This window comes from Sprattus sprattus (genome assembly GCF_963457725.1).
Source record: "Sprattus sprattus genome assembly, chromosome: 13".
NCBI lineage: Eukaryota > Metazoa > Chordata > Actinopteri > Clupeiformes > Clupeidae > Sprattus > Sprattus sprattus.
The window spans coordinates 28,379,847-28,405,403 of record NC_137911.1 but is presented as its reverse complement, the minus strand read 5'-3'; the positions used below and the strand labels follow the sequence as shown (position 1 = coordinate 28,405,403).

Below are 25,557 nucleotides of genomic sequence, written 5' to 3'. Positions count from 1 at the left end.
TGCACCACAAGCCTGAGGTAACTATGCATCCTGCTACCATTGGAAACCGGTTTTAACGTTAAAGATGCAATTCTAAATGCAAAATTTGGTTCTAACTTAATTTAAACTACCCCACTGTGCAAGACCTGACAAGTCATGTTCATTTAAAATAAATAATGGCCACCTCTTTAATTTGCTAATAAGTCTGCACAGCAACTTGACTCGACGTTCTACGAGAGTAACGTTAGCGCCGTCACCGATATCTACTTTGGTGGTCAGTTACCCTTCCCCCCCCCCCCCCCCCCCCATTCAGTGGAACAGACTTTGTACTTTTGTCACGTTCCACTTCCAAAGCCTCAATTAGCCATCTGCAGCTGTGCAGCGGTGACACATCTGACAGGAAATCATATATAGCCATGTGACACCATCGTACGGTAAACTCTAGAGCAGTGGTTCTTAACCTTATTGGAGGTACTGAACCCTGCAAGCTTCATCAGTGCATTCGCCGAACCCTTCGTAATTTCAAAAATAAAATATGATTTCTTCAAAACGTAGGTATGTATAAAAACGGCCCAACATTGCTAGTGTGAACCGGGCTATACTGTGTGTGTCTTGACCCCTGCCGAACCCCTGAGAGTGACTCAACGAACCCAGGTTAAGAACCACTGCTCTAGAGCGTGATCTCTCTAGAGAGTGGGCTCTTTCTTTACCTGCTTTGGGGCTGGGTTGGAGCACCGGGGTGCCCGGGCCCAGCAGGTCCTGGCTGTTCCTCCTGGAGTAGGCTTTCTTGCCCTTATTGTTCTTCCGCAGCCAGCTGAAGGCCCGTCGGAGGGAGCTGCCACGATACTTCCGCCGCTTGCCCTTGCTGCTGTGCCGCTCCAGTGCCAACACCTCCACCACGTCGCGGGGCACCAGGTTACCCACCTGGTCCCTCTTGTGCTCCGTCTCCCGGCCCGACATCTGGCCGTTCACGGGGGGAGTGCCCTGCGAAGAAACAGAACAGAGAAAAAAAACTACTCAGACGCTATGACAGTGGTACTTTTTGTACAGTGGAGGGCATACATTATAAACCACCTGTTTGTCCAAATCCGACAGTGGGCGGGACAGTGGTACAGGAGATAGAGAAGTCGTTTAGTAATCAGAAGGTTGCTAGTTTGATTCCCTGTCGAAGCGTCCTTGAGCAAGACACTGAACCCCTAATTGCTCCTGATGTGCAGTGTGCCATCAGTGTAAATGTAAAAAAATGTGTATACATCCTTGTAAGTTGCCTTGGATAAAAGTGTCTGCTAAATAAATAAATAAATAAATAAATAGTCATAAAATAGAAACAGAACAGAGGAAAACTACTCAGACGCTATGACGTGTCAAATCCAGTGTTACTTTTTGTACACAGTGGAGGGCATACATTATAATCAGTATTTGCACTGATAGGGAATTGAACGCAGGCTCCTGTTGCTATTGGAAACACACTGTACCAGCAAAAGGTGACGGGAGATGGATGTAAACATGGAACTTTGGTCTTGGCGCTCATTGACTTTAAAAGAGCATTCGTCACATTTTTCCTCACAGGCGAACAGACCAGCTAATCTGCCCTGTGTGTGTTGCTATCTTTCAGCACACTCTAGAACTCCTGCACCCCACGGAGGATATACTCTCTTGATCTCTCACACACTCATTCTCTCCGTCTGTAGATATACTCTCTTGATCCCCCCACACACTCATTCTCTCCATCTGCAGACACCGCCCTTGAACACTCCTCCAGCCCTCCTCTGCTGCCATTGAGGGAGGGAGACAACAGACTGGAAAAGATTAGAGATGAAAGATGACCGAGAGAGAGAGAAAGATAACCGTCCGGTACCCCCCTCCCCTCATAGTTTAAACCAGTCAAGCTAACAGCCAGCAAAATTGGGTAAAAGAGGGCAGTTTACCACAAAGGTAATAATTATGTTGTCATTTCTATTTTCACAATAACCAGAAAGTGGCCAAGTTTTGGTTGTTAAACCATTAATCAGTGCAGGAGTGTCTATTACCGACAGAGCATCCTGCTATTTTGTTAATCACAGTGTTTTTGAGTTTCACTGACATGAGTGACAGGGCAACTAACCAATAGCAGACTGTGGCTCCCGTGTAGTCCCAAGACCCAGTGTGTTTGCCGGTACAGCAAGGGTGTAAGCAGAATACATATAAGCCAGCCCAATCTTGCCTCTCAATCTAACTCTCCCTTGTCTAGTTCTGGCTCCAAACCTTCATTCCTGAGCCAGTAGTCATGCTGCTGCTGCTGCTGCGGCCTCACCCACCACACACACACCCCCAGACATTACACATCACACACACACACACACACACACACACACATATTCTCCCACTACTCAAGTCCTACAAATGCATAAATGTAACTCAACCGAATGCTAAGTTATGCGAAAAAAGAACACCAGAGTTGTCACACAAAAACCACATCCCACTCAGTGCACTTTAGTGTGACAGATAAAAACAAACCTGCAACACACAGATAGACACACACACCAACTATCCCATGAGGGAGATGTCACCAAAACAAACAAAAACACACACACATACACATACAGCCAAATACTGATACAGCCTCCTCACAGAGTCCTCATGACTGATACTAGACGTGTGTGTGTGTGTGTGTGTGTGTGTGTGTGTGTCTCTGGATTCCTCTCCATGTACTCCACCCTCTCTCCTGTCTCTCCTGTTTAACCCCCCCCCCCCCCCCTCTCTCTCTCTCTCTTTCTCTCTCCACTTCTCTCCCCTTTCAAGTTCTCTGAATCTCTCTCTTGATGGGAGAGGTGGAAATAGGTGGAGCAGTCGATTCTCTCCCTCGCCAAGTAGCCCTCAAGGTGTGAGAAAAAAGGTTTGTTTGGAAAGAGGGCGGAATGATAAGCAAGCTGGTGAAGATTAAAGAGCTATGCCGGTCTGCAATGCATGCATGCATGCACTGACACACACACACACACACACCTTAAACCCTAACTTCACCACACACACACACACACACACACACACACACACACACACACACACACACACACCCCTTAAACCCTAACTTCACCACACACAGACACACACACACACACACACACCTTAAACCCTAACTTCACCACACACACACACACACACCTTAAACCCTAACTCCACCACACACAGACACACACACACACACACACACACCCCTTATACCCTAACTTCACCTCACACACACACACACACACACACCTTAAACCCTAACTTCACCACACATAGGACACACACACACACACACACACACACACACACACACCCTAACTACACAGCACACAAACTAACCTATGCAACTATCACACTTTGTACATAAAGCAAATAATACCAACTCCGGAAGCTTAACGCATCGTATGACTCAACACAGCATGTTTAGTTAACCTGCAGAACACCTCAGCTGAGGCATCTCATGCTACCTCAGCCAAGTCCATGAAAGCACCACGTACAGTACAGCACTATGCACTTCTGCTGTGAAAATCAAAATGGCTGACATCGACAATAAAAATATAAGATCAAGGAAGATAGTAATGAAGAAGGCATAGGGACAGCAAGAGAGACAATAATAGGAGAAAAAGAGACAGCACAGTATGAGTGTTATAACCCAAACACATATACAAACGTACAGCGTTCAGTGTGGACTGATATCTGACCTATATCTCACATCTGCTCTGCAACATTCTTGTACCACACTGACTAATGTCAACTAATTGAACAAGATGATTGATTTAAGAGAGTGATTAGTTTAAGGTATTGATTGGTTTTGAAGTAATGACTGCCTTGCAATTCTTTTAACTCATCCTGATTAAGGCTTTTATCATAATAGATGTTTTAAAAAGAGTCTTTCCAGAAGCTGCAGAACCACAGTCTCACGTATTTAGCAACAGGTTATCACCTTTAAGGAGGTTTACTTGCAGACACACACACACACACACACACACACACACACACACACACACACACACACACACCTTAAAACCCTAACTTCACCACACACAGACACACACACACCTTAAACCCTAACTTCACCACACACAGACACACACACACACACACCTTAAGACACAAAGATAGAGACAGAGGCAGAAAGAAAAGAAAAGAGGAAAACGTAAACTTCAGAAAAAGAAATAGCATGATGTGCTCTCTTCAGACTGAGCTAAGAGAGGAAGGCAAGGTTGTCAGGTCACTGCAGGCATGAACTCACACACACCTGTTAGTTTCAACACACACTCGAGGCATCACCATTCACACAACCGACACACGTCTAAGGGGTGAAGACATAGTGTCTGTGTGTTCTTGTACTTATGACCTCCTGGGGACTCCTGGGGCTTATGACTGAGCTTAAAGATCGCCACAGCCGTGTCTGAACCAATCTGTGTGTGTGTGTGTGTGTGTGTGTGTGTGAGCAGCAGTGGGAGGGCAGGGATATAAGTGTGTGTGTGTGTGTGTGTGTGTGTGGGAATAGGATCTTTCCCTAATGTGGGAATGTTGAGAGGCAGGTCTTGACTTCAGTGCAGGAGTCAAGGAAACAAGTCTCTACTGTGTTTGCCTCTGCTGGCTGACACAGAAACTAAATATTTCACACACCTAGACACATGCACAATGTACTACAAACATAAACACACACACACACACACACACACACACACACACACAACCTTATTCAAAAGCTTGGTCAAGAGGAAGAGGCGCTGTGTGTGTGTGTGTGTGGGTGTATGTATGTGTGTGTGTGTGTTCCTACCCTTAGGGAGAAATCACATACACTGTGAGAGGGGTGCGGCACAGGAACACTGGTCTTTGTTTGAAGAGTGTGTGAGAGGATTTATCCATAACATTCACCTTCCTCTGAGAGACACACACACACACACACACACACACACACACACACACACACACACACACACCTTCAACGTTGCTGAGATTTTAAAGAGGCAGCATGCATATATTTATCACAATGTTCCAAGCTGGATCTTCTTTTCCAGATATTCTTTTTAAAAATCCACCGGCCTGTCCTCTCTGGCTAAGTGGAGCTGGGACAAGTTCCAACATGAACCCCTAAAACACTCCCAGAACCGATCTGGGATTTGCAGAGGATGTGGGATGAACTGAGCATGTAGTCAGTGTTTGGGGATGACAATGTGTGTGTGTGTGTGTGTGGTGTGTGTGTGTGTGTAGGGGTTTGCAGAGGATGTGGGATGTACTGAGCATGTAATCAGTGTTTGAGGATGACAATGTGTGTGTGTGTGTGTGTGTGTATGTGTGTGTGTGTGTGTGTGTGTGGTGTGTGTAGGGGTTTGTGAGAGAGAATCCCTCAAAGATGTCCTTTTCAGTTAAAGTTGGTACCATGAATGTTGAATTTAGCTTCTTCTGCAAAGCTCTCGGAGGCTCTTAGGAGATCCCCCACTTTCCTATTACCTCATCTAAAGGAGACTCTTAGGAGATCTCCCACTTTCCTATTACCTCATCTAAAGGAGACTCTTAGGAGATCTCCCACTTTCCTATTACCTCATCTAAAGGAGACTCTTAGGAGATCTCCCACTTTCCTATTACCTCATCTAAAGGAGACTCTTAGGAGATCTCCCACTTTCCTATTACCTCATCTAAAGGAGACTCTTAGGAGATCTCCCACTTTCCTATTACCTCATCTAAAGGAGACTCTTAGGAGATCTCCCACTTTCCTATTACCTCATCTAAAGGAGACTCTTAGGAGATCTCCCACTTTCCTATTACCTCATCTAAAGGACTCTTCGGATATCTCCCACTTCACTATTGCCTCATCTAAAGTGATGTCATCATAGAACACCTCGTTTCTCACAACCCACAGAAATGAAAAACAAAAATAACTATTCCTACAGATTTTCCGTTTAAAACCAAAACAACATACTTGTGGTCGGGTATGAGTACTTGCATGTGACAGTGGTTTGGCCATTGTGGGAACAGAGGTTTGGCCATCGTGGAAACTCCCCAACCAAAAGCACAAGGGACATCTTCTACTGTGTATAACTAAAAATAGCTTGGGCTCTGTAGAACAGGATGAGGGTGAAGAAGGACGAAGCCAAGGCACTCACACCTGTCGCAGGTGTGGGCAGTGGGTGGAGTGTGGGCACTCACACCTGTCGCAGGTGTGGGCAGTGTGTTGAATGTGGGCACTCACACCTGTCGCAGGTGCTGGCAGTGTGTTGAATGTGGGCACTCACACCTGTCGCAGGTGCTGGCAGTGGGTAGAATGTGGGCACTCACACCTGTCGCAGGTGTGGGCAGTGGGTGGAATGTGGGCACTCACACCTGCCTCAGGTGTGGGCAGTGGGTGGAATGTGGGCACTCACACCTGTCGCAGGTGAGGGCAGTGGGTGGAATGTGGAAGCCCTATTAATTAATACCCAGGTGCACTGATCCTTCTGTCTTTTTTGGTTTGACACAGAACGCAACAAACGGTAGCAAAGGGGCGCTTTCTTTTCCTGCCCAAATGATCAAATCCCATTTTTCTGGCATCGTTGGGACGAACCCTTAAAGTATCCCTCCCCAGCCCTATGTAACCAGCTGAGTGAAACAACCAGACACATTTCTTTAACATCAATAATCTTGTTGTAGTGGGTAATAATGAGTGTTGCAGAGGGTAATAATCACTGCCTAAATCCTGGCAGCTTCATTTGTTGACAGGAGGTAGCTGCTGCCTGTGGACACACACACACACACACACACACACACACACACACACACACACACACACACACGAGGTAGCTGCTGCCGGTGGGCTGGGAGAAGAGGAAGGGAATGGAAGAATGGATGTGTGAACCCAGCCTCGCCAGGGTGTGGCCAACACTCTGGGCACAGGAGGCAAACAAAGGGGAAAAAAGTAAACATCCCCCTTATCCTCACTGGAAATGGGTTTTTCATATGTGGGGTGTGTATTTTCACACACACACACCACACACAGAGACACACAGAGACACACAGACACACACACAGGCACAGGCACACAGGCACACACGCACGCATGGCCATATACAACCACCACAGGATAAACTGTAAGTGTACATCCCACCTGTATTGGCAGCTCATTTTTGTTAATTGATAGTTTTCGTAGTTGATCATTTACTGTATCAAGGTGTACTGGTGAACAAGAAATGGGAATGGGTTTTCATATGCGGGGTGTGTATCACGACACACACACGCACAGACACACACACACACACACACACACACACACACACACAGACACACACACACAGACACACACACACACGGCCATATACACACACCGCAGGATAAACTGTAAGTGTTCATCCCACCTGTATTGGCAGCTCATTTTTGTTTATTGATAGTTTTCATAGTTGTATCAAGGTGTACTGGTGATTTGGATGAAGCTCTTTGTATGGTTTCTAAAAGCCTTTCCCTCGTTTCAGATACCTCTTGCACAGTAGCATGCTTAGCAGTAACCATGGGGATTACAGCAATGGAAGGTTACTGTCCCATAACAGGTACGAACACATCACCACCCCACCACAACGTGTCTTTGCCACTCATGGGACTCTTTCTGTTGCCCTGCAGCTTGTTCTGTTTGTCTGCTGATGTAGTTGGAGGCGTCTGAGAGTGTGTGTACTGACAGTGTGTATATTGAGAGTGTGTATACTGACAGTGTGTATATTGAGAGTGTGTATATTGAGAGTGTGTATACTGACAGTGTGTGACGTGGGTTGTGTGCAGTATGTCCATGAACAAGTGCATGTGAATCAGACCAGATGTGTGGATGCAGGAGTGTGAATGTGAACAGGTGTGTGTGTGTGTGTGTGTGTGTGTGTGTGTGTGTGTGTGTGTGTGTGTGTGGTGTGCCCGCTAGTGGTGCCAGTCCCCCAAAGATCTGCCAAGCACCTGAAATTATATAACTCACAAGGAATCTCCACGGAAACAAGCCCTTGCATGGCAGAATGATTGTTACGATAAGACACACCCTTAACAAACAGCATTCACACAGAGAGAGGTTCTATTCCGAAAATTCAAATGTCCTTTCTCTTGCGCTTTCTATATTTAAAGGAACAGTGTGTAGTTTTTAGTGGCATCCATTAGTAGAAAATGGAAAACAGTATTCATAATTGTCATAAGTGTATCATTTACCTGTAACTACGATTCATTGTGTTTTTCGTTTGCTTAGAATAAGCCCTTCGTACATAGGGAGCGGGTCTTATTCTCGAGTCCACCATGTTGCACTGCCATGTTTCCACACTAGCCCAGAACAGACAAGCCAAAACAATGTGTCGAGATAGGGCTCTTCACCTCTTTATGGCACTTGAGGGCCACGGTAGGTACCTGCCAGTAGATGCCACTATAAACTACTCACTGTACCTTTAAGTACACTCACAAGTACACAATTTTGTAAGTCAAATGTACTGTATTGCATCTCTATCATCTTCCTGTTTAAGAATGAGAACAGAGAGAACTTTGACACACTCATTCATTCTGGTCAAACGGATCCTCATGGTAAAGTATCACTTCAGCTTAACAATTCCAGCCTTTGTGTATCTTTCTGGTATGACTAGTATGATTAAAGGTTAAAAGCAGGCACATCTACAACTCCAAGTCAAGGACGATATCACACCAGTCAAATACTATGGGGAAACGACATTGGCATGTTGTGCCGACCATCATTGGTTAAACTGACATTTTCGAACCACAGAGATCAAAGTCTGGTATTAGAATCAGGGAGATGTTTGAGTGGCCTAGGCGCCCTCAGGAAGGAATGGAGATACCTCACGGGTTAATGTACAACCAGTGCCCGGGTTGGATAAATAATCTTAACGCTCAACTCACGAAGTCAGGTAGTAGGGATGAGTGCTCGATCTCCCAAAACAATACTTCCCCCAAAGATGTCTAGGTACATTGGTAAGCAGCCTACCTAAGCCTTCAGGCTAAATTTACTGGAAACACCAGACAGGAAACTTTCTGGCTTGCAGAGCCCTCGCAGTCCAACATCACCAAATTCCTGTTCCTAATCCTGTCCACTATTAAGTAAATCGAATCTGTTGTCGCTCAAACAAATAACAGCGTCCATCAGCCCAATTATTATCATGGAGTATAAACTTTTCCTGTTTTACACCACACAGGACAATGTGACGCAAGGAATGGATGGGTAACTTAAAATAAACGTTGCGGCAGAACAACTAAATAACATCACACCAAAACGATCAACGATTGTTGATCAATCAGTTGTTATTTTCGCGACTTGATTTTGCCAAGCCTACAAGTAACATCTTCACATACCTCAAAAGTTAGTTCCGTTCCGCCTTGTATCTGGGATAGGTTGTTTGCATTCTAAACTAATTATAATCCATCCGAATTATCTTCAAGACACGGTTTCTTTGAAGTCTTCTTAACGTCCCGTCAGATTCATCAGGTAAACCATTCCGTCAGAAGGTCCATTTACACAGAAATATCACACGTTTGGGTTTCCTTAATTTCCTTCGGCTGGGAAACGTTTCCGGACCCTGCAGTGTGCGCTAGATGTAATTCGCATGCTGATATTCGTTTCCTACTCAGTGAAGCAATCTTAAACTATTCACCTGGAGCTATGCACACAGGTGAGGGGGGCTGTCTCCTTTTCCGTGGTTTTGTGATGTAGGCTACTTTTGTAATTCAGCGCCGCCTAGAGGGAATTTCAAAACAATTGAGGAAGCTGAACCGTCAACTAGAGGGGCCGTGATTTTAATTGACCACTGCTCAGTATCAGTTTCCCGTTGTCAAATTATTTGATTACGTGGCAAATTCAAGTAATTACATGTGTGCGGTACTTAAGGTAATTGAGATGATTGTCTGTGACATACTGATGTTGACAAGTCTCAGTAATATATGCCGTAAAATCAGGTTTGTCAACTGTTACGTGGTTATTTGAGTGTGGTATTGGATTTTTGTTCTGTGGGCAAACCTTTGCCATAGTCCTTCTGATTCAACTTGTCCTAGCCTGCTACGTGTAGTTTACAGGAGCCTGATTGTTTTCATCCTGGTTTTGGGATATTCTTGTGAGGGTGAATCACAGGCAGAGACACAGCCAGGTCTCCTGGGCCCAGACTCTCACCCACATGACTATAAATAAGTCCAAAAATACCTCGGCACCGGGACAGCACTCCTCATTCCCCCTCTCTCTCTCACACACACTCACCCTGACCTCCCCATGGGTGAGTTAATGAGTAGGAGCACATGAAAGAGAAAGGCAAAGTGAAAGTTTTCAAAGAAAAAGACAAAGTATGCAAGAAGAGAGAAAAAGTCATGATATGATTAAATTAAATGATACAAGGAAAGGGAGAGAGAGGGTGCAGTGCACTCAGACGGAGTGAAAAGATATGCAAGAGCCCTCCCCAGTGGTGGAGGATAGAATTTCTCCCCCTCCCTCAATATTTATTTATACACACAGTGTATACACACAGTCCTAGACACAAACAGGGGGTAAGATAACACTATATCTGTGTGTCCCGCAGTCCCTGTATCTCCACAGACACTTCTTAAAGATTGTTTCAGACACAGACCAGAGGATCCAACTGGAAATTTAATTCAGATCTGAACAGAAGTGAGGCTATTTCTACAAAGCAGACCAGAGGTGCCAGGGGTGAGTGTATGCCTCATGCTGAATCCACACATCTTTAATGCCATTGGGATGTTTCTGTGTATTATACCATTGACTCTGTTGGTATCCGTATGCAAAGAAAATGTTTTGTCCTTGTCACCTCGACACAAGTTACTACTGATTTAATTGTTTTCTGGGATGTGGGGAAGCATGGAGTTGTATTGAGCTAGTAAATTAATAGATGATTAGATGTCTGTGAGTATAGGGTATCGGTTCCCTTTATAGAGTCACATAATACAATTTTTGTATAGAGTGAGAGGTTGTTATGAAATTGTAACGATCCCGAACCTGTGGATGTAGCTGTGACTTATTCAGTCTAATTCCCTCTATTCACCGTCAAGCCTGCTAGTAAATGGAGACGGCGAAGACAGCCATGAGCCTGGACGTGTGTCAGGAGCGAAAGGCTGGAGAACAGATGCCTTCTTTGAGGAATGAGCTTGAAGGAGAGGCTCAGCCAACTCAGGGGGTAGGGTCAGACTCAGGGGACACAGTGGACATCACAGTGAGCGACCAGGTGCATGTCAACATCACAGACTCAGTGCATTCTCTGTTGGTTGAGACATGTGCTACCTCCCCTGTCCAGACGATGCCTAATGTCACTTCTGCTCCTTCTTCACAGGCTTCCATTCCACCCTCTACGGAACCATCGACTTCCATTTCACCCTCTACGGAACCATCGGCTTCCATTTCACCCTTTATGGAACCATCGGCTTCCATTTCACCCTTTATGGAACCATCGGCTTCCATTTCACCCTTTATGGAACCATCGGCTTCCATTTCACCCTTTATGGAACCATCGGCTTCCATTTCACCCTTTATGGAACCATCGGCTTCCATTTCACCCTCTACAGAACCAACGGCTTCCATTTCACCCTCTACAGAACCAACGGCTTCCATTTCACCCTCTACGGAACCAACGGCTCCCATTTCAACCACTGTGGAACCAACGGCTCCAGTGCCCATGCAAACCTCTGCCTGTGTCCCTGCACAAACCTCAGCTTCACTCACGGAGCAACTGACTCCTCATCTCCCATTGCAGTGCTCTCCTTCTCCACCTCCCCTCCACCCAGCATGCATGTTAACTCCCATCCCAGCACAGACTTGTGCTTCTTCACCTGTAAATACCGTTGGACAGGTACGTGCTCCTCACCTAACCCAAACAGTAGCTGTGTCCGATCCTCTCCAGGCATCCCCTTCTTTAGCCAGGCAGATGCCTGCTTCTCACCCATCCCAGACATGCCCCCCTATACCCGCACAGTCTTCTGCTCCTCCAGCTGTATGCATATCTGAGGTCTGCTCTGCGCCTCTGCCCGCACAGACTCCTCCTCCGCTCCAGTGGGCAGTGGCGGAGGAGGTGAGCGCTCATTTCGAGGTGTGCCTGGAGGAGGTGGGTGCCCTGGAGCGCAGGCGGGATGCGTTGGTGCGCGAGCTGCTGCAGCTGGAGCAGCCCATGATGCAGGCGGTGCAGACGCTGCAGGCGGAGCTCGTGCAGGCGTACGGCCACCTCACGCGGGCGCAGCTGCAGCTGCTCCGGCTGCAGGAGGAGATGCAGCAGGGGAAGAGGAAGCTGTTCAGCGTGACCCGGAACTGCATCCAGAGTGAGGTGGAGCTGTCCGCACTCCGCTACGAGGTGGCACAGTCTGTCATCATGCAGGTAACATTTACATTTAGTCATTTAGCAGACGACTTACAAGGATGTATACACATTTCTTACATTTACACTGATGGCACACTGCACATCAGGAGCAATTAGGGGTTCAGTGGCTTGCTCAAGGACAGTTCGACAGGGAATCAAACTAGCAACCTTCTGATTACGAGGATTACTAGGAGGTAAGTTAGGTCAGATACTGTAACACAGTTCACACAAAGGGGAAAAAAAGTGCATTCCAGGTATGCCAGAGCAGAGATACCATCCCCACATACACACTAAAGTCATCCTCAAACATGTAAGACAACATTAACCAATAGAACTGCATTCCTATACTTGTAACTGAGTGTATTGTGTAATCCATTTGTGGTGGTGTGTGTGTGCCACAAGTATAGTTTTGCAAGTTTTTTTTTTTCTGGTAATGCTGATTTGACATTGTAATGTTTTAAACGTTTACCTTCTTTCTTAGCATATTACACAAAACATGTACCATCAGTGTTCCCTGGCAGAGATGAGTGGTTTTACCTACTTTTGCCACTAGGAGGAGCTCCAGTCAGACGTCTTGGATCATTTACAAGAGGCAGCCCAGCTTCGGGAGGATCACAAAAAGCAAATGGATAGTATGGGAAACAACCTAAGGAGACGCAGACGCCCTCGTACCATGAGTGACCTCTCTCACTGCCGACGCCTCTCTAATGACTTCAGTCGCTACACGCGTGGCAATATGAAGATGCTGGAGGACTGGTAGATAGATAGATGATAGATGGATACTTTATTGATCCCGAGGGAAATTAAGGTCATCCAGTAGCTTAACTTACATACATACATGAATCACAATAAATACAAAATCAAAAACAATACACATAAGGAGAACATGTACACAGGGGGTGGGGTGTTTACATATAACATATACAACATTGTGCATTACTTGTGACAGAAAATAGAAGTTAGGCCAGGTTTAGGCTCAAACTATCACTGGGGAACCACCTACAAAGGCAGAGTCCTCAGTAGAATATTGTATCATGTATGTCACGTAATTAAAGAATAATAATGAATAAGCATTCTAATGCCCTTATAAAGTGAAAGCCTGAATAGACTCTGGATGTGTGCAGGGGATCTTTTCTTAATTGGCATACCAGACATTTTGCAGGCTCAGTCAGAATCACTGTCTCTATTGCTGAATGTTATTTATAGCTGGTGAAAGATTACACTCTTTTCTTCATATTAAAATATGGCTTTCAAACCTATAAGTCTATAATGACTTCTAATTATATTCTAATTCCAATTATTATTAAAGTCTATACGTCTATAATGACTTCTAATTATATTCTAATTCTAATTAAAGTCTATAAGTCTATAATGACTTCTAATTATCGTCACTACAGATTTCTCTGTATGTGTGTGTGACAGGTATGAGCCCCGTCTGCTGGCTCTGTTAAGACACAGACAGACCACTGAGGAGGTGCTGAGGAGGAGCAGGGGGCTCACGGAGGAGCTGAAGACTCGTCTCCTACCCCTACAGGAGGAGACGCACAAGCTCACACTGCAAAGACACTGCCTGGAGCAGAAGATCGCCCTGATGGAGCAGGACAGGGAGGAGGGAGTCACATGGTACAAGGTATGAGGAGGGAGAGAGAGAGAGAGAGAAAGAGAGGGGGGAGAGAGAGAGAGAGAGAGAGGGTAATAGGGAAGACAGTGGAAGGGCTCAGATATGTCGAGGTAAAAAGGATGACATATATTTGTGTGTATTTTGCTCTGGTGGATTGATTGTCTTGCAAAAACCACTCACAATTGGATATTGGGATCTTTTTTTTTTTAATAGGAGGAATAAATGAATGAACAAATACTCTTAATCTTTGAATTCTTCTCCAGGAGAGGGTCTCCTGTCTGGAGGAGAGTATGAGGGAACTGAAGACTGAGGTCCAGATGCAGAGGAGGGCGAATACAGAGCTGAAGCAGCTCAAGAACAGCCTTCTACTGGAGCTGCAGTCTTATGGGTAGCCACCTTGATTTCAGTACACCTAACGCATTAATGCATTTAATGCATGCCTTTCGTGATCTAGTTAGAGATGCACTTCCCTGTAAAGCAGGGTAACAACTAATGGGGATCATTAATAAACATAAACATGTGACTTTGTGTTGCTTAGTTGCATTCTGAAACTGGGGAGGTTTCAGGATTAGAATGTTAAGGGAAAGAATATTCAGTTTCATTCTACATCATTTCATTTACTTTTAATGGCATGTGGGAAGGTATGAATTTGTTTTTATAAATCCAGTTATTACTGTTTTAGATGTACAAAGTGCCCCCTGATACCCTTGCATTTTAATGTGTTTAACCAAGACATGCCTTTTCTACACAGGTGTAGCATTAGTATCAGTGAGAATACGGACAGAGCCAGTGGTGGAACAGAAGACCTGTGACCAGTCATTACTGGAATATGAGTTTACCCAGGTGCCAGTTATTATCATGTAATCAATACATGACAAAATGGCAGTGACTTCAATAAAAGGCAGCTAGGGCCTAACCTGCTGTATGATTGTATTGGCGATGTTTCAACATGAATACATTGTAAATAGTCTTTTGTTGATCACAAAGTCATAACCTGCAGAGCACTTTGCCAAACAAAAGATTTTAATGTAAAGGGCTATATAAATCTGATGTTTTATTGTTATTAATTGTATTATTATATTATTAAATTATGTATATTGAAATATGCTTGTGATTATAATTCTTAGCACTGCCTCCTGTACATGATAGGAAGGACTGTGCATCTCAGGTCTGAAGGGTACATTATGCACTTTGTGTTGTCAGAAAACACAATTCTGTATCTAGCAGGGCTGGACTGGAACAAAAAAAAGGCCCAGACATAAGGCCCCATCATAATGGGTCGGACACCACCCATCACTCTAACTGACTTCTTGGTGATTGGAGGTGTTGCTGTGGAATACACAATCTCCATCATAGACATACAGTATCTAGGCTATGTATATGATCTCCATACCCAAGAAGAAATACAAGTAATTGTCAAAGAAGAAGCTCTGCTACAAGTCAAAGTATAATTAATATAACAAATATTTTCGAAATAAAAAGTACGTATGCAATTTTGTAGGTGCCTGCTCAATGGACAGCAGAACCAAACAATTTGAAATTAGTGCAGCTGGAGAAAACAGAAAACTGACTTTTACTTTGAAAACTGAGGTCAAAACATAGATGATCACATCCTCGGCAACTGCGCAACCACTGTTATCTGACAACGTGAACCTGTAACAAGTACTTACAATGACTGATCGTGAACTGGATCTTACTGAAGAGCAGATAGCAACTAAGTCCAAATATCCTCCTATCAACAAGAAATATGAATGTGAGTTACGCTAAGAGACTGGCCTTCTACAGATGTGCGTATCAACTTCCCCTATTAAACGCTTACGTTACTCTTGCTAGCGACAGCTAGTTAGCAACTTTGTGGCGTAGGTTTCACGTGTTTCAGAGTACTGTTTATCTTTATTAGTAACAGTGTGACTATTGGCTGAAAGATACAACTCATACAGTTGCAGCTGAGTGGTAATATCAGTTTGTACCAATTATAATGATACGTGTTCCTATTTATAAGCCAAGAAGTGAGTTTACGGTCCCTTTTCCAGACTGGGGCTGCGGTCGAATAGTCCGTCCTATCGTCTTTTCCTAAACAATTTTCCTTGATTGAATACGTCACGAGGTCAAGGAAGGATGTGAAGTAGAATTATTAACTGGTATGAAAAGGCTTGTAATGTTATTTCAAGCGTCTCACAACATGAAAAATATATATACGGAGATATACCTGAGTCTGTTTACCTGTTTGTACGGTCAGTGTTTTACCTTTCTCCTCTTCCGGTTTCCAATGTACCACCCCATTCAGTGCCTGTAGTCGGCATAGACATATCATATGTATATCTCTATATGTCTATGGTAGTCGGTAGTCAGGTACTGTGTGGAGCACTGTTGGAGTGCTCATTGCTTCCCTGCGATAATCAACTACACAGGCACTGAATGGGGTGCTACAATGGGTTTTGTCCCTGTTCAAATTTTGACCCAAAAAGATTTAAATGTGGCTCAGGTTGAAAAACTCACGTTTCCCTTTAATGAAGGGGTACGGTGTGATCATAGACATAGAAATTCCTAAGTTAGGACACAGGAATGTCCAAGATATATGGGTGAAAACTTTGGGATGCTCCTGAATGGGAAAAGGAAATCGATCAGGATAAAATATACATTTTGGGCACCCTGGTAAATATATGATTTCTCTCCACATTTGCACGCCACGCTTATTGATTTAAGATTAGGGGAAAGGAAAGTAATCAAGTTGCCTTCTGGTGGTAGCGTTCCTATCGCTGGGTGAAATGAATGAGATTCTCATTCTCATTTTTTTGAAAAATAGATATCTCAGTCCACATCAAAAAGTGTGGAAAAAGTGGAATGGCTTATATGACATATGCTTTGACACCCACAAATGTCGTCTCGGTTCAGACTGGAAAAACAGAGTTATCTTTTGGTTCCAGCTGGGAACCAACCTTTCAAAATGTTCCAAACGGTTTAAGCCTTCCAAAATCTATTGCTCTTGTTCGGTAAGCTTTATAAAAAAAATTAGCTATTAGGAAACCACAGGTGAGTTGAAATCATAGGCAGTTTAAAAGCCTAATTCGTAACATAAGTTGTGCTATTTTTGTGTTTTGCAGATTTGGACCACACCGCAGATGTACAGTAAGTAGGCATTGTCACTTATACCTGATGAAACCTGGTACATTTCTGTAGGCTACTGTTCTCAAAGAGAAGTAAAAGCAGCTGGATAACTCGCAACTGAATAATATTTACATGTTAAACCACTTTTTAATTTCTTCTTTGCACCTTTTGAATTAGCGCTGATGCAGTACAGTTGAAGGTGGCTATTTAGTGTCCTTATAATACCATTACTACCGGGCCACTACAGCCCGCACCTCCAGACTGCAGAACAGTTTCATCCCCAGGGCATCACAGAACTTAATAATCACACTACCCTCCTACCCTCCACCCAGCACAACTGCAGTTTCGTTGTCTATCTAATGCACAATGACAAATAAAGTCTATTCTATTCTATTCTATTATCAGAAAGTGACACCCATCTTTAGTGTTCTCTGTTTCCCCCCAGACTTCACTCCTGGGGTGATTCCCTGGAGGAGGCGTTTGAGCAGTCTGCCATGGCGATGTTTGGCTATATGACCGACACGGAGACAGTAGAGCCACTTGATACCGTGGAGGTAGAGTCTGAGGGTGAGTCTGTGACTGAGCTTGTTGACCACTAGAGGGCGCCAAATTCTTGTAGATAGAACCTTCGTCAATAGAGAATAGCTTTGTTGGTTGACTGCTTCCTTGTGTAAGACAAACTGCTGAATTGTAGTAAGCCTGTGATAAATAACATTCATGTAATATTGTAGATCATATTGATGTGGTGTTTGTGTTACATACAATGGGCTTAGTCAATTCTAAAAACTTAAGCATACTCATTATTACCACAAAAGATACATCAGTCCTCACATTTTCAAGTTTTATGAGGATGGTTTTCATTATATCTGTAACAAACATAATTAACACTGCTGTCATCTCTCCTCACAGGGGATGACCTAGAGTCGCTTCTGTTCCATTTTTTAGATGACTGGCTGTATAAATTTAGTGCCGATCTTTTCTTCATCCCAAGGGTATGGCCTCATACTTTTCTCTCTTTAATGTCATTGGGCTGTTTGTTTTTGTTTGAAGTACGTCACCGGTTGATTGTAGACAGGTTGCCTGAGATCATTTGTTTAAGGAATAACATAGTAATTGTGGTGTGGTCATGAGGTAAAGACCAAAATATTTTTAAAAGCTTAAAACTGCCAAGTGTAAATATTATTTTGAGTTGACAGTGACATCCTAACTGAACTAACATTTAGTGTGTGACTTGGAGTGTTTATCTGTTTTCAATTCCTCATGAAGCTAATCACAGTCCGTATCCTTCCTAGGAAGTCAAGGTCCTACACATAGACAGAATGCGCTTCAGAATCCGCTCCATTGGGTAAGTGTTCACATTCTCGCTCCAGAGCCAACCAACACAGGCAGGAGCCCATTTCTCACGATAACAGACACAGAATGTTGTAACTTTAAGTGTTTAGTTTACATTTGATGGACTTTTAGTTAATTATTTTAATACTGAGTTAATTGAAGTTAAGGTAAGCGAAAGGGAATTTATATTGGATGTATTTAAATATGCATAATTGCCTTATCAATGGGATTGATTGATTGTTTTATACATACTGTTGTTTGATCATGCAGTAAGTTTGTATGTTAATACATATCCCAAAGTGCACAGCGAGTTGCACGTCCAAGTGACGAGAGATTTCTGCTAGTAAAAGGTCGGTTTTTTACCCAGTTGTGGAACTCAGTTTATTTCCTGCTGGCTAGTGAGATTAATACAACATTGGGTGAGTGTTCACATTCTCGCTCCAGAGCCAACCAACACAGACAGGAGCCCATTTCTCACGATAACAGACAGACTTCTTAGACACAAGAGGCTCAGTTTATTCACACAACAGCACATTAGAAAGATCAAGTGCAAATACTCTAAGCAAGATTTCTCAGTTCCAGAGCCAGGTTCTCATGAAACTCACCGCCTCCCTCTAAACATGCCATGATGTGTGAAAGACTTCCTTCTTATTTTGTGGCTGGCCTTGTCACAGATATTGTTACATGGCGGCTCATTAAAAGTAGTCTCAGTCATTTTAGATGAATCATTTGCCAACCATGATTTATATCAATATTTTGCAAACCCTTGACGGAGACAGACATGTGAGAGCCACCATTGTTCAGTGATCAGTGTGACGGTTTGGCTTTATGTGGGTGTACAACATTCCTTTCATAGCTTCCTAACCACCCTTCCTCTTCAATGTGGTTCGAGATTTGAGGCCCCTCGATGATGCATATGACAGTGTAGTCACCCAGTTGGTGTTTTTCACAAGAACATCTTCAGAAAGTGTGCCACATGTTGTGACTTCCATGTTTTCCCTCTTATCTGTAGGTGGGGTGAGGAGTTCAGGCTTCCCAAGCATCCACAGGTGGGCTGCATACCTTTCATCTCTCTCTCTGTCCATCCCTTCATCTCTCTCCCTCTATCCATCCCTTCATCCCTCTCTCTCTGCAGCATACCTCTCATCTCTCTCAGTGGAAAACAGGGCCTTGGTTGGGATACTCCCAAAATGACACACTAATGACAAGGGCACAAAAAATGCGTAAACCCGCAGGTGATATATGAGGGGAATACTGACACTAGTCTTCTTTAGAACTGCTGCTGTTGATCTTTCATAACGGCTAACACCCACTCTTAAAGACGCACCCAATGACTAGCGGTAATTGCAGCAACGAAATAAGAACCAAGACACTGTTTTCGTTGATATCGTAGTCGTCCAGTAAGTGTTATGTTACATATCCTAGCAACTTTACAGTCAAAACATTCGTGAACAACTTTCCTAACACAGAAAAACATCAAGCAAGCGGAATGCACCAAAACTAACGTTGTTAACATGACTCAAATTTAAATTTCATGACGCAACGAAAATGACGCAAATTGCGGTACAGCTCAACTTGCGCAATGTTTTGCTAAAGATAGCCTGATGAGAGTTTCGACTGAATGGCTATAACAAGGAACGTCATACGTCACTGGCTAGCTAGCGTTAGCAAGATCACATACAATCCATTTGCTAAAGTTGACAATACAATACTTGGATTTTCACCAGTATTCCTCACTTGACAAGTTGCCGTGTTTGTCTTCCTTAATGGGTGTGCTATGCAACGAGTAAGATATTTGTAGTGTTGTTGCACTAGCTATTGGCTTAATCTGGCTGGCCCTCAATATTTTAATAATGTCTTTTTTGTATAATATATAATGAATGGACATATTATTTTTGATATACCTGCCTCTGTAAAATCCTTAAAAAACTATGTGACAGGAAGTAGAAGGCTTTCAATGATAAGGTACATCTTTTCTTCTTAACTCCACTAAAGTGCCCGTGGCAATTCTGGCATTCATGAAAGTTTTCTTATCTAGGATTCATTCTTGGCTAAGAACAGGATTTAAGGATTTACCTTTTTCCCTGGCACGTTTCTCTTCGTCTTCCTTTCTTTTCTGTTTGAATTTCGCCCCGGATGGCTTTTGGCCTCTTCATAGTTTCTTTTGTTGACGTTGCTTGGACACACACACTCAAACCATACCCCTCAATGTGCTAGCATGTTCTGACAACACCAAGGAGCTACCTACCCCTTCCTCGTTCGATTTTTGGCTAATTTTTCTCTTATGTTATATTTATTTTTTGAATGTCAAAATATTGGTTGGAGATATAGAAGGGAGAGCAAAATACTGCCCAGCAAAAAAAAAAAAAAAATTATAAGAATTATTTATTTATTCTTGCTGGGCGCAGGTTTTGGCGCCTTCCTAGACAACCGCCTATGTCGCCTGTAGGAAGGACCGGGCCTGGGAACACAAGACGTCTAATAAGTTATTACTTACTAGTCCAACAGACTCCCTATTGATGGTCACTGGCAGAGGCATGCGCTCTACTGAGTGCCATATCTTATCAGCTTCTTATCTATTCAGGAAGCGTGAGAAATTCAACACATTTTATCAGCGGATCTCCTGTAGTTTAATTCCCATGAAGCAAACTAATAACAATAATTGCATCCGTACTTTGGATGAATGAACAAATAGCCTAAATGGATTTAGTTTCCTCTTGGCTCTTAGCCAGTGCTTTAAAACTTGCAGGCACATGCACAGTTAACACACACAAGTCCGCATGGACACCAGATTTTGGACCAGGACCTGGTGTTGAAATTTGCCATGTAATTTCTCATGCACAGATCTTAATGTTCATATTATATACATTAAAAAATACTTTTGTTTGTGAAACATACACTCAGAAATGTGCTACATATTTGAGTTATACTTAGGGTAGGACGCTTTCTAGATACACTCTGTAAAGTGTGCCTCACTCAAACTCACCCTTCTCTGATCCGTTTGCTATTTTCTACATTGTGAGAGACGTACCATAGCTCTAGGCTGCATTAAAGGGATGGCACGGCACACTACACAGTAAGGGTGCGAATCACAGAAGCTATAAAGGGCAGTGACACGAATATATACGATATATATAATGGGAACTGTTTAACCACTGTTTAACCATCTGGGCTGACTTCACATCTTTTCACTATCCTCAGGGAACCGAGGTCAAGGCCATTACATATTCAGCCATGCAAGTTCATGAAGACAAACCAGAGATCTTTGTCATCATTGACATCTGAGGACAGGGGGAATTAAGGAATCAACTACCAAGAAACCACAAACGTACATGTTCATAGCCTACTCTGTAACAAGCACAGAAAGTGCCCCTGCAGAAGCAACATGAGAGGTGCTGAGAGGAGTTTAATCTGACTTGGCAAACATGGTTCCAACATGATGTATATGTTTCAACATTTCTTCATATTCTGATACTTTGGAATACCTCATAATTGTTTAAATAATACTAAGACAGGACAACTAGGTGTATCATTGCATTGGTTTTAATTGATTTGTACACTGATCAATATTTATTCAAATCATTTATTTTATATTCAAAACTTTCATTTTGAGCAGGACCGCAAATTACTTGGATAATTGTGTGAAAATGTTTTTTTTTTACTTGAAATGAGAGCCAATAAATTATTTTTTGGAAGAAAATGACTTGTGGTTCCCCTTCTATGAATAAAGTCAAACAGACTTTGGACTACAAGCATTATTTTGTTATAGTCAAAGCAGTTCCCTTGTTTCCTTTGTGAAATGTCACCTTTGCATGAAAGGTATGAAGCCATAGGTATCAGATTTGAAGGCGACGGTTGGGCTAGGGTTGTTCTCTCGAACTGACAGATTTATGCTCCTTGGGCCCCAATTTCAACAAACCAAGTCTGAACAAAGAGCACTGAGACCTCACCCATGCTTTCAGTTACGAACTTACTTGTGGCATTAAAGGCACCCAGTGCAACTTTATAGCCTATAAACATTCAATGAAAAATAAACATTCAATTTCTAGTCTTTTTTTAAGCCTCGAAAGTTGCACTGGGTGCCTTTTAATTGGCGAAATGATTTTGCCTAGCTATTAAATTAGCTTTACTTCATGCAAAGACTTTGCTCACTATGTGAAGTTGTTGCCCCTTGAGTGTCAGTTGACAATTAAATGTAACCTGTAAATGACCTCTATTTAACATTCTCGTTTCATATCTTTACTCATCCTCAGCACTTAGCCTTAGGCTTTCAAAAGTCATTTTATAATGTATATGTGTATGATTGCAGTGGTTTTAATCGATTTGTACACTGATACATATTTATTAAAATCAACTATAAAACTTGAATTGTTAGCAAGAAAACACTTTCGTCACCACATTCTCAAATGACTTGAATATATCTGAAATGTAGAGATTTTTTTTTACTTGAAATGATAGCCCATACATTATTTTTCGGAAGTAAATGGCTTGTGCTTCCCCTTCTATTTGAATAAAGTCAGACTTTGGACTATACATTTTTTTTTTGTTATTGTCAAAGCAGCTCCCTTTGTGAAATGTCACTGTAACATGAGAGGTATCAGCGCCAACATAGATGTAAAATGTGGTCATAGTTTCAGTTGTCACTTCGCCTCATTTCATATCCTCATACTCATCCTTAGCACTTAGCCTTAGGCTTTCAAAAGTCATAACACTAACGAATGAGAAATACCATAAACTGCACTGTCATGCACAACAAAAAATATAATATAGGATAAACTAGCCTACTAATCACTGTCATACATGAACTCATGTTGAATACATGTTAGGAATCCTCAGCCACACAAGTTTACACATGCTCCACGGAAGTAAAAAGACAAAGTGAGGCAATAATCCAGTATGATGTCATAGACTTAATATTATCAGTTTGATCTTTCTCCACCCCCATGAATCAGGACTCTTGGTTGCATGATGAGTGTTCTGCCCCATTCTGTTCCAAATTGTAAACAGCTTTGTGTCCTGACCCAGGTTTTGATTTTGTATGTTTTCTGTGATTTCTAAAATTGTGAAATAGCAGGGCCGCGCACACAAGGCCAAGGATGACACAAGTGCAGGAGAGTGCAGTGACAGTGCTGTTGTCATTTCTTGTGCTGGTGGTGCCTTGCCCTGAAAACAAGCACAGGGATGTTCATTATCAACCAAAATCTGTAATTATGGCTCATAACATGTTTTATTCTAGGCTTGACTGATTGATGAAACCACTAATTATAGAGGAAGGGCAATGTTTAACCATGTACGAAACACAATGACAAATGGTGATGTCAACCACTGAAATCTAGCACGCTATATTCCCAGACTCCCAGACAAAACATCCTTTCTGTATTGTTCAGACAATGTCACAGTGATTCTTTGTTAAACAGTCAGCCATCTGGCTCGTTCTAAACGTGTTCTAGAATTTGCCTCATGCTAAGATGAACTAAATTCCACAACTCGAGGACTAAAAATAGGTGAATAAAATTAGCGATCAAAGCACTGTAACCATTTCATTGTGTTATGCATTCCAAGTATATAATGTATATTACTTCTTTACAACATCTCTCAAAAACACACACAGAGAAAGCACTCTTCTGTAAGTTGTAGAATATCTTTTGAAAAGATGTCCGTGGTGACATTTTTCCTTTTGCATTGTAGCCAACAGAGATGAGTTGTAACATGCACCTGGCCACCCACTCACTCACTCACACATACATTGAAGTGACGTGACATTATGGTATTGACAAAATACTATCTCATGTTGATTAGAGCTTGTTTGGGGTTGGCTTAGGTACCAGTCAAACACAAAAGCCTTTGTTGTGGTGATCTCTCAAAGGCATTGAACCTGCGGTCTGGGTATTTCAGACTGAGATGGATGGATAGATACTAGCTCTGAGAAGTAAAAGAGTATAACTCATGCCAAACATAAACATGTTGAACCCAGCCCTTCCAACAGATATGCTCAAAGTAATTGAAAACACTGGAAAACACGAATGAATGGGATAATACACACCCTGATTGAACTGTACTCTCCTCACCAGTAGTTGATCCAAAGGTTGATTAGACAGTCTTAATGTAAGGTTTGCTCCATGGTCCTGAACCACATAAGAGGTTCTTAGATAAAAGACACCGTTCCTGTCAGGGAGTGAACATAACAACAGGTTAACCACTGCAAAAGGTAGGCGATGCAAGGCAGTATGGGTGGAACTTAATGTACAACATACAGCTGGATTCTAACAGGTTTCATTCATAGCTATAACATAACAATAGTGAGGTTGAAGACACTCAGACACTTTGTTTCTCGAGGGACTGTTCTTCCCATTGCAACCATTTCAACACTGACCCCCAGAAAATGTAACATGAAAAATAAGTAGCGTTTGTTCAGCTGTAGTTCCAATGGGCCAAGAATGTGTGTTCATAGTCAAAAGCCTAGCCTAGCTTACATCCAGCTACCCAATTAAATTGTTAATGGAAAGTGTTTTCCTTTGGTTTATATTCCTTAAGTCTCCTGCCGTTTTAAGGTCAAATTTTGAATGAATCCTTCATGACACCAAATAAAATGCTCCAATATTGTGGTGTTCTCAGCAGTGCATACCGATTTGAAAAAAACAACAACTATATTCGGTGTCAGTTTATAATGGAATGCAATTATGCCCCGTAATGAGAGGACAATGCTGGATCACAACGAATAGAATGTCATCACACTTCACAGCTCACAAATGACAGACTGAACAATTGCTCACAGACATCAAATAAACGTCTGTGATTATATCCCTTCAGTTAAATCCAAAGTTGATATACCTGTATATGAATTCAGACTGATGTTCTAGCTCTTGTTCCTGTGGCCCCAGCCACTGGACCTCAGCTTTCGGGAACCCCTCACTTTCAAACCAGACACTTGTGTTGTGGAGCCCGACTTCAATCCTCAGCTGGGGCTCCGAGTAGTATGCTGTTGAATGCAGACAAACTATGAGAAGATACGAGTGCTCGTAGGACACAGAGGGAGAGCCGTGACATTCTGCCAAGGATTACTGTTGTATGGTATTTGTCTTCACTAAGCATTATCTTTATATTCATTTTAATGGTATAGGGTGTATGGAGGACCAAACCTGCCATATTTACAAATGAATGAATAAATAAATAAATGTCCACATCCATGCATTTAGACAGAAATAAATGGATAAATGTATTAATTAATGC

At 42.7% G+C, this 25,557-nt stretch overlaps 2 protein-coding genes and 1 long non-coding RNA gene across 6 annotated transcripts; 2 read left to right on the top strand and 1 right to left on the bottom strand.

Moving 5' to 3' along the window:
• The first annotated feature begins 10,448 nt into the window (after positions 1–10,448).
• LOC308374855 (syncoilin-like) lies at positions 10,449–15,006 on the top strand. 4 transcript variants are annotated; one of them, XM_080850804.1, is made up of 7 exons: positions 10,449–10,612; positions 10,972–11,132; positions 11,250–12,284; positions 12,820–13,022; positions 13,689–13,896; positions 14,151–14,275; positions 14,639–15,006. In XM_080850804.1, the coding sequence occupies exons 2-7, from the start codon at positions 10,983–10,985 to the stop codon at positions 14,697–14,699; spliced, it is 1,782 nt and encodes a 593-aa protein (XP_080706930.1). In that variant the 5' UTR covers positions 10,449–10,612; positions 10,972–10,982; the 3' UTR covers positions 14,700–15,006. The 4 variants fall into 4 exon arrangements, with proteins under 4 accessions (XP_080706930.1, XP_080706931.1, XP_080706929.1 ...); XM_080850805.1 differs by having other exon boundaries at positions 10,972–11,096; positions 14,639–15,005; XM_080850803.1 differs by having other exon boundaries at positions 10,972–11,144; positions 14,639–15,004.
• A 505-nt stretch (positions 15,007–15,511) lies between these two features.
• On the top strand, positions 15,512–22,021 carry zbtb8os (zinc finger and BTB domain containing 8 opposite strand). Its single transcript, XM_080850788.1, has 7 exons — positions 15,512–15,640; positions 16,992–17,016; positions 17,441–17,562; positions 17,905–17,987; positions 18,288–18,340; positions 19,340–19,376; positions 21,529–22,021. Exons 1-7 carry the CDS (start codon positions 15,559–15,561, stop codon positions 21,610–21,612), a joined length of 486 nt encoding a protein of 161 aa, XP_080706914.1. The 5' UTR covers positions 15,512–15,558; the 3' UTR covers positions 21,613–22,021.
• Positions 22,022–23,354: 1,333 nt separating this feature from the next.
• Positions 23,355–25,289, bottom strand: LOC308373902. Its single transcript, XR_013968859.1, has 3 exons — positions 25,159–25,289; positions 24,371–24,492; positions 23,355–23,490 (listed from the first exon to the last, which is right to left on the bottom strand). It is a non-coding gene; the product is annotated as an uncharacterized lncRNA (long non-coding RNA).
• Positions 25,290–25,557: the final 268 nt, after the last annotated feature.

Bases quoted from the DNA above. Each gene is read 5' to 3' on its own strand.
- zbtb8os (XM_080850788.1), top strand. From the start codon at position 15,559: ATGACTGATCGTGAACTGGATCTTACTGAAGAGCAGATAGCAACTAAG. The intron at 17,017-17,440 runs GTAAGTAGGCAT...GTTTCCCCCCAG, and splicing joins GACCACACCGCAGATGTACA to ACTTCACTCCTGGGGTGATT. The intron at 17,988-18,287 runs GTATGGCCTCAT...TATCCTTCCTAG, and splicing joins ATCTTTTCTTCATCCCAAGG to GAAGTCAAGGTCCTACACAT.
- LOC308374855 (XM_080850803.1), top strand. From the start codon at position 10,983: ATGGAGACGGCGAAGACAGCCATGAGCCTGGACGTGTGTCAGGAGCGA. The intron at 13,023-13,688 runs GTAGATAGATAG...TGTGTGTGACAG, and splicing joins ATGAAGATGCTGGAGGACTG to GTATGAGCCCCGTCTGCTGG. The intron at 14,276-14,638 runs GTAGCCACCTTG...TTTTCTACACAG, and splicing joins CTGGAGCTGCAGTCTTATGG to GTGTAGCATTAGTATCAGTG.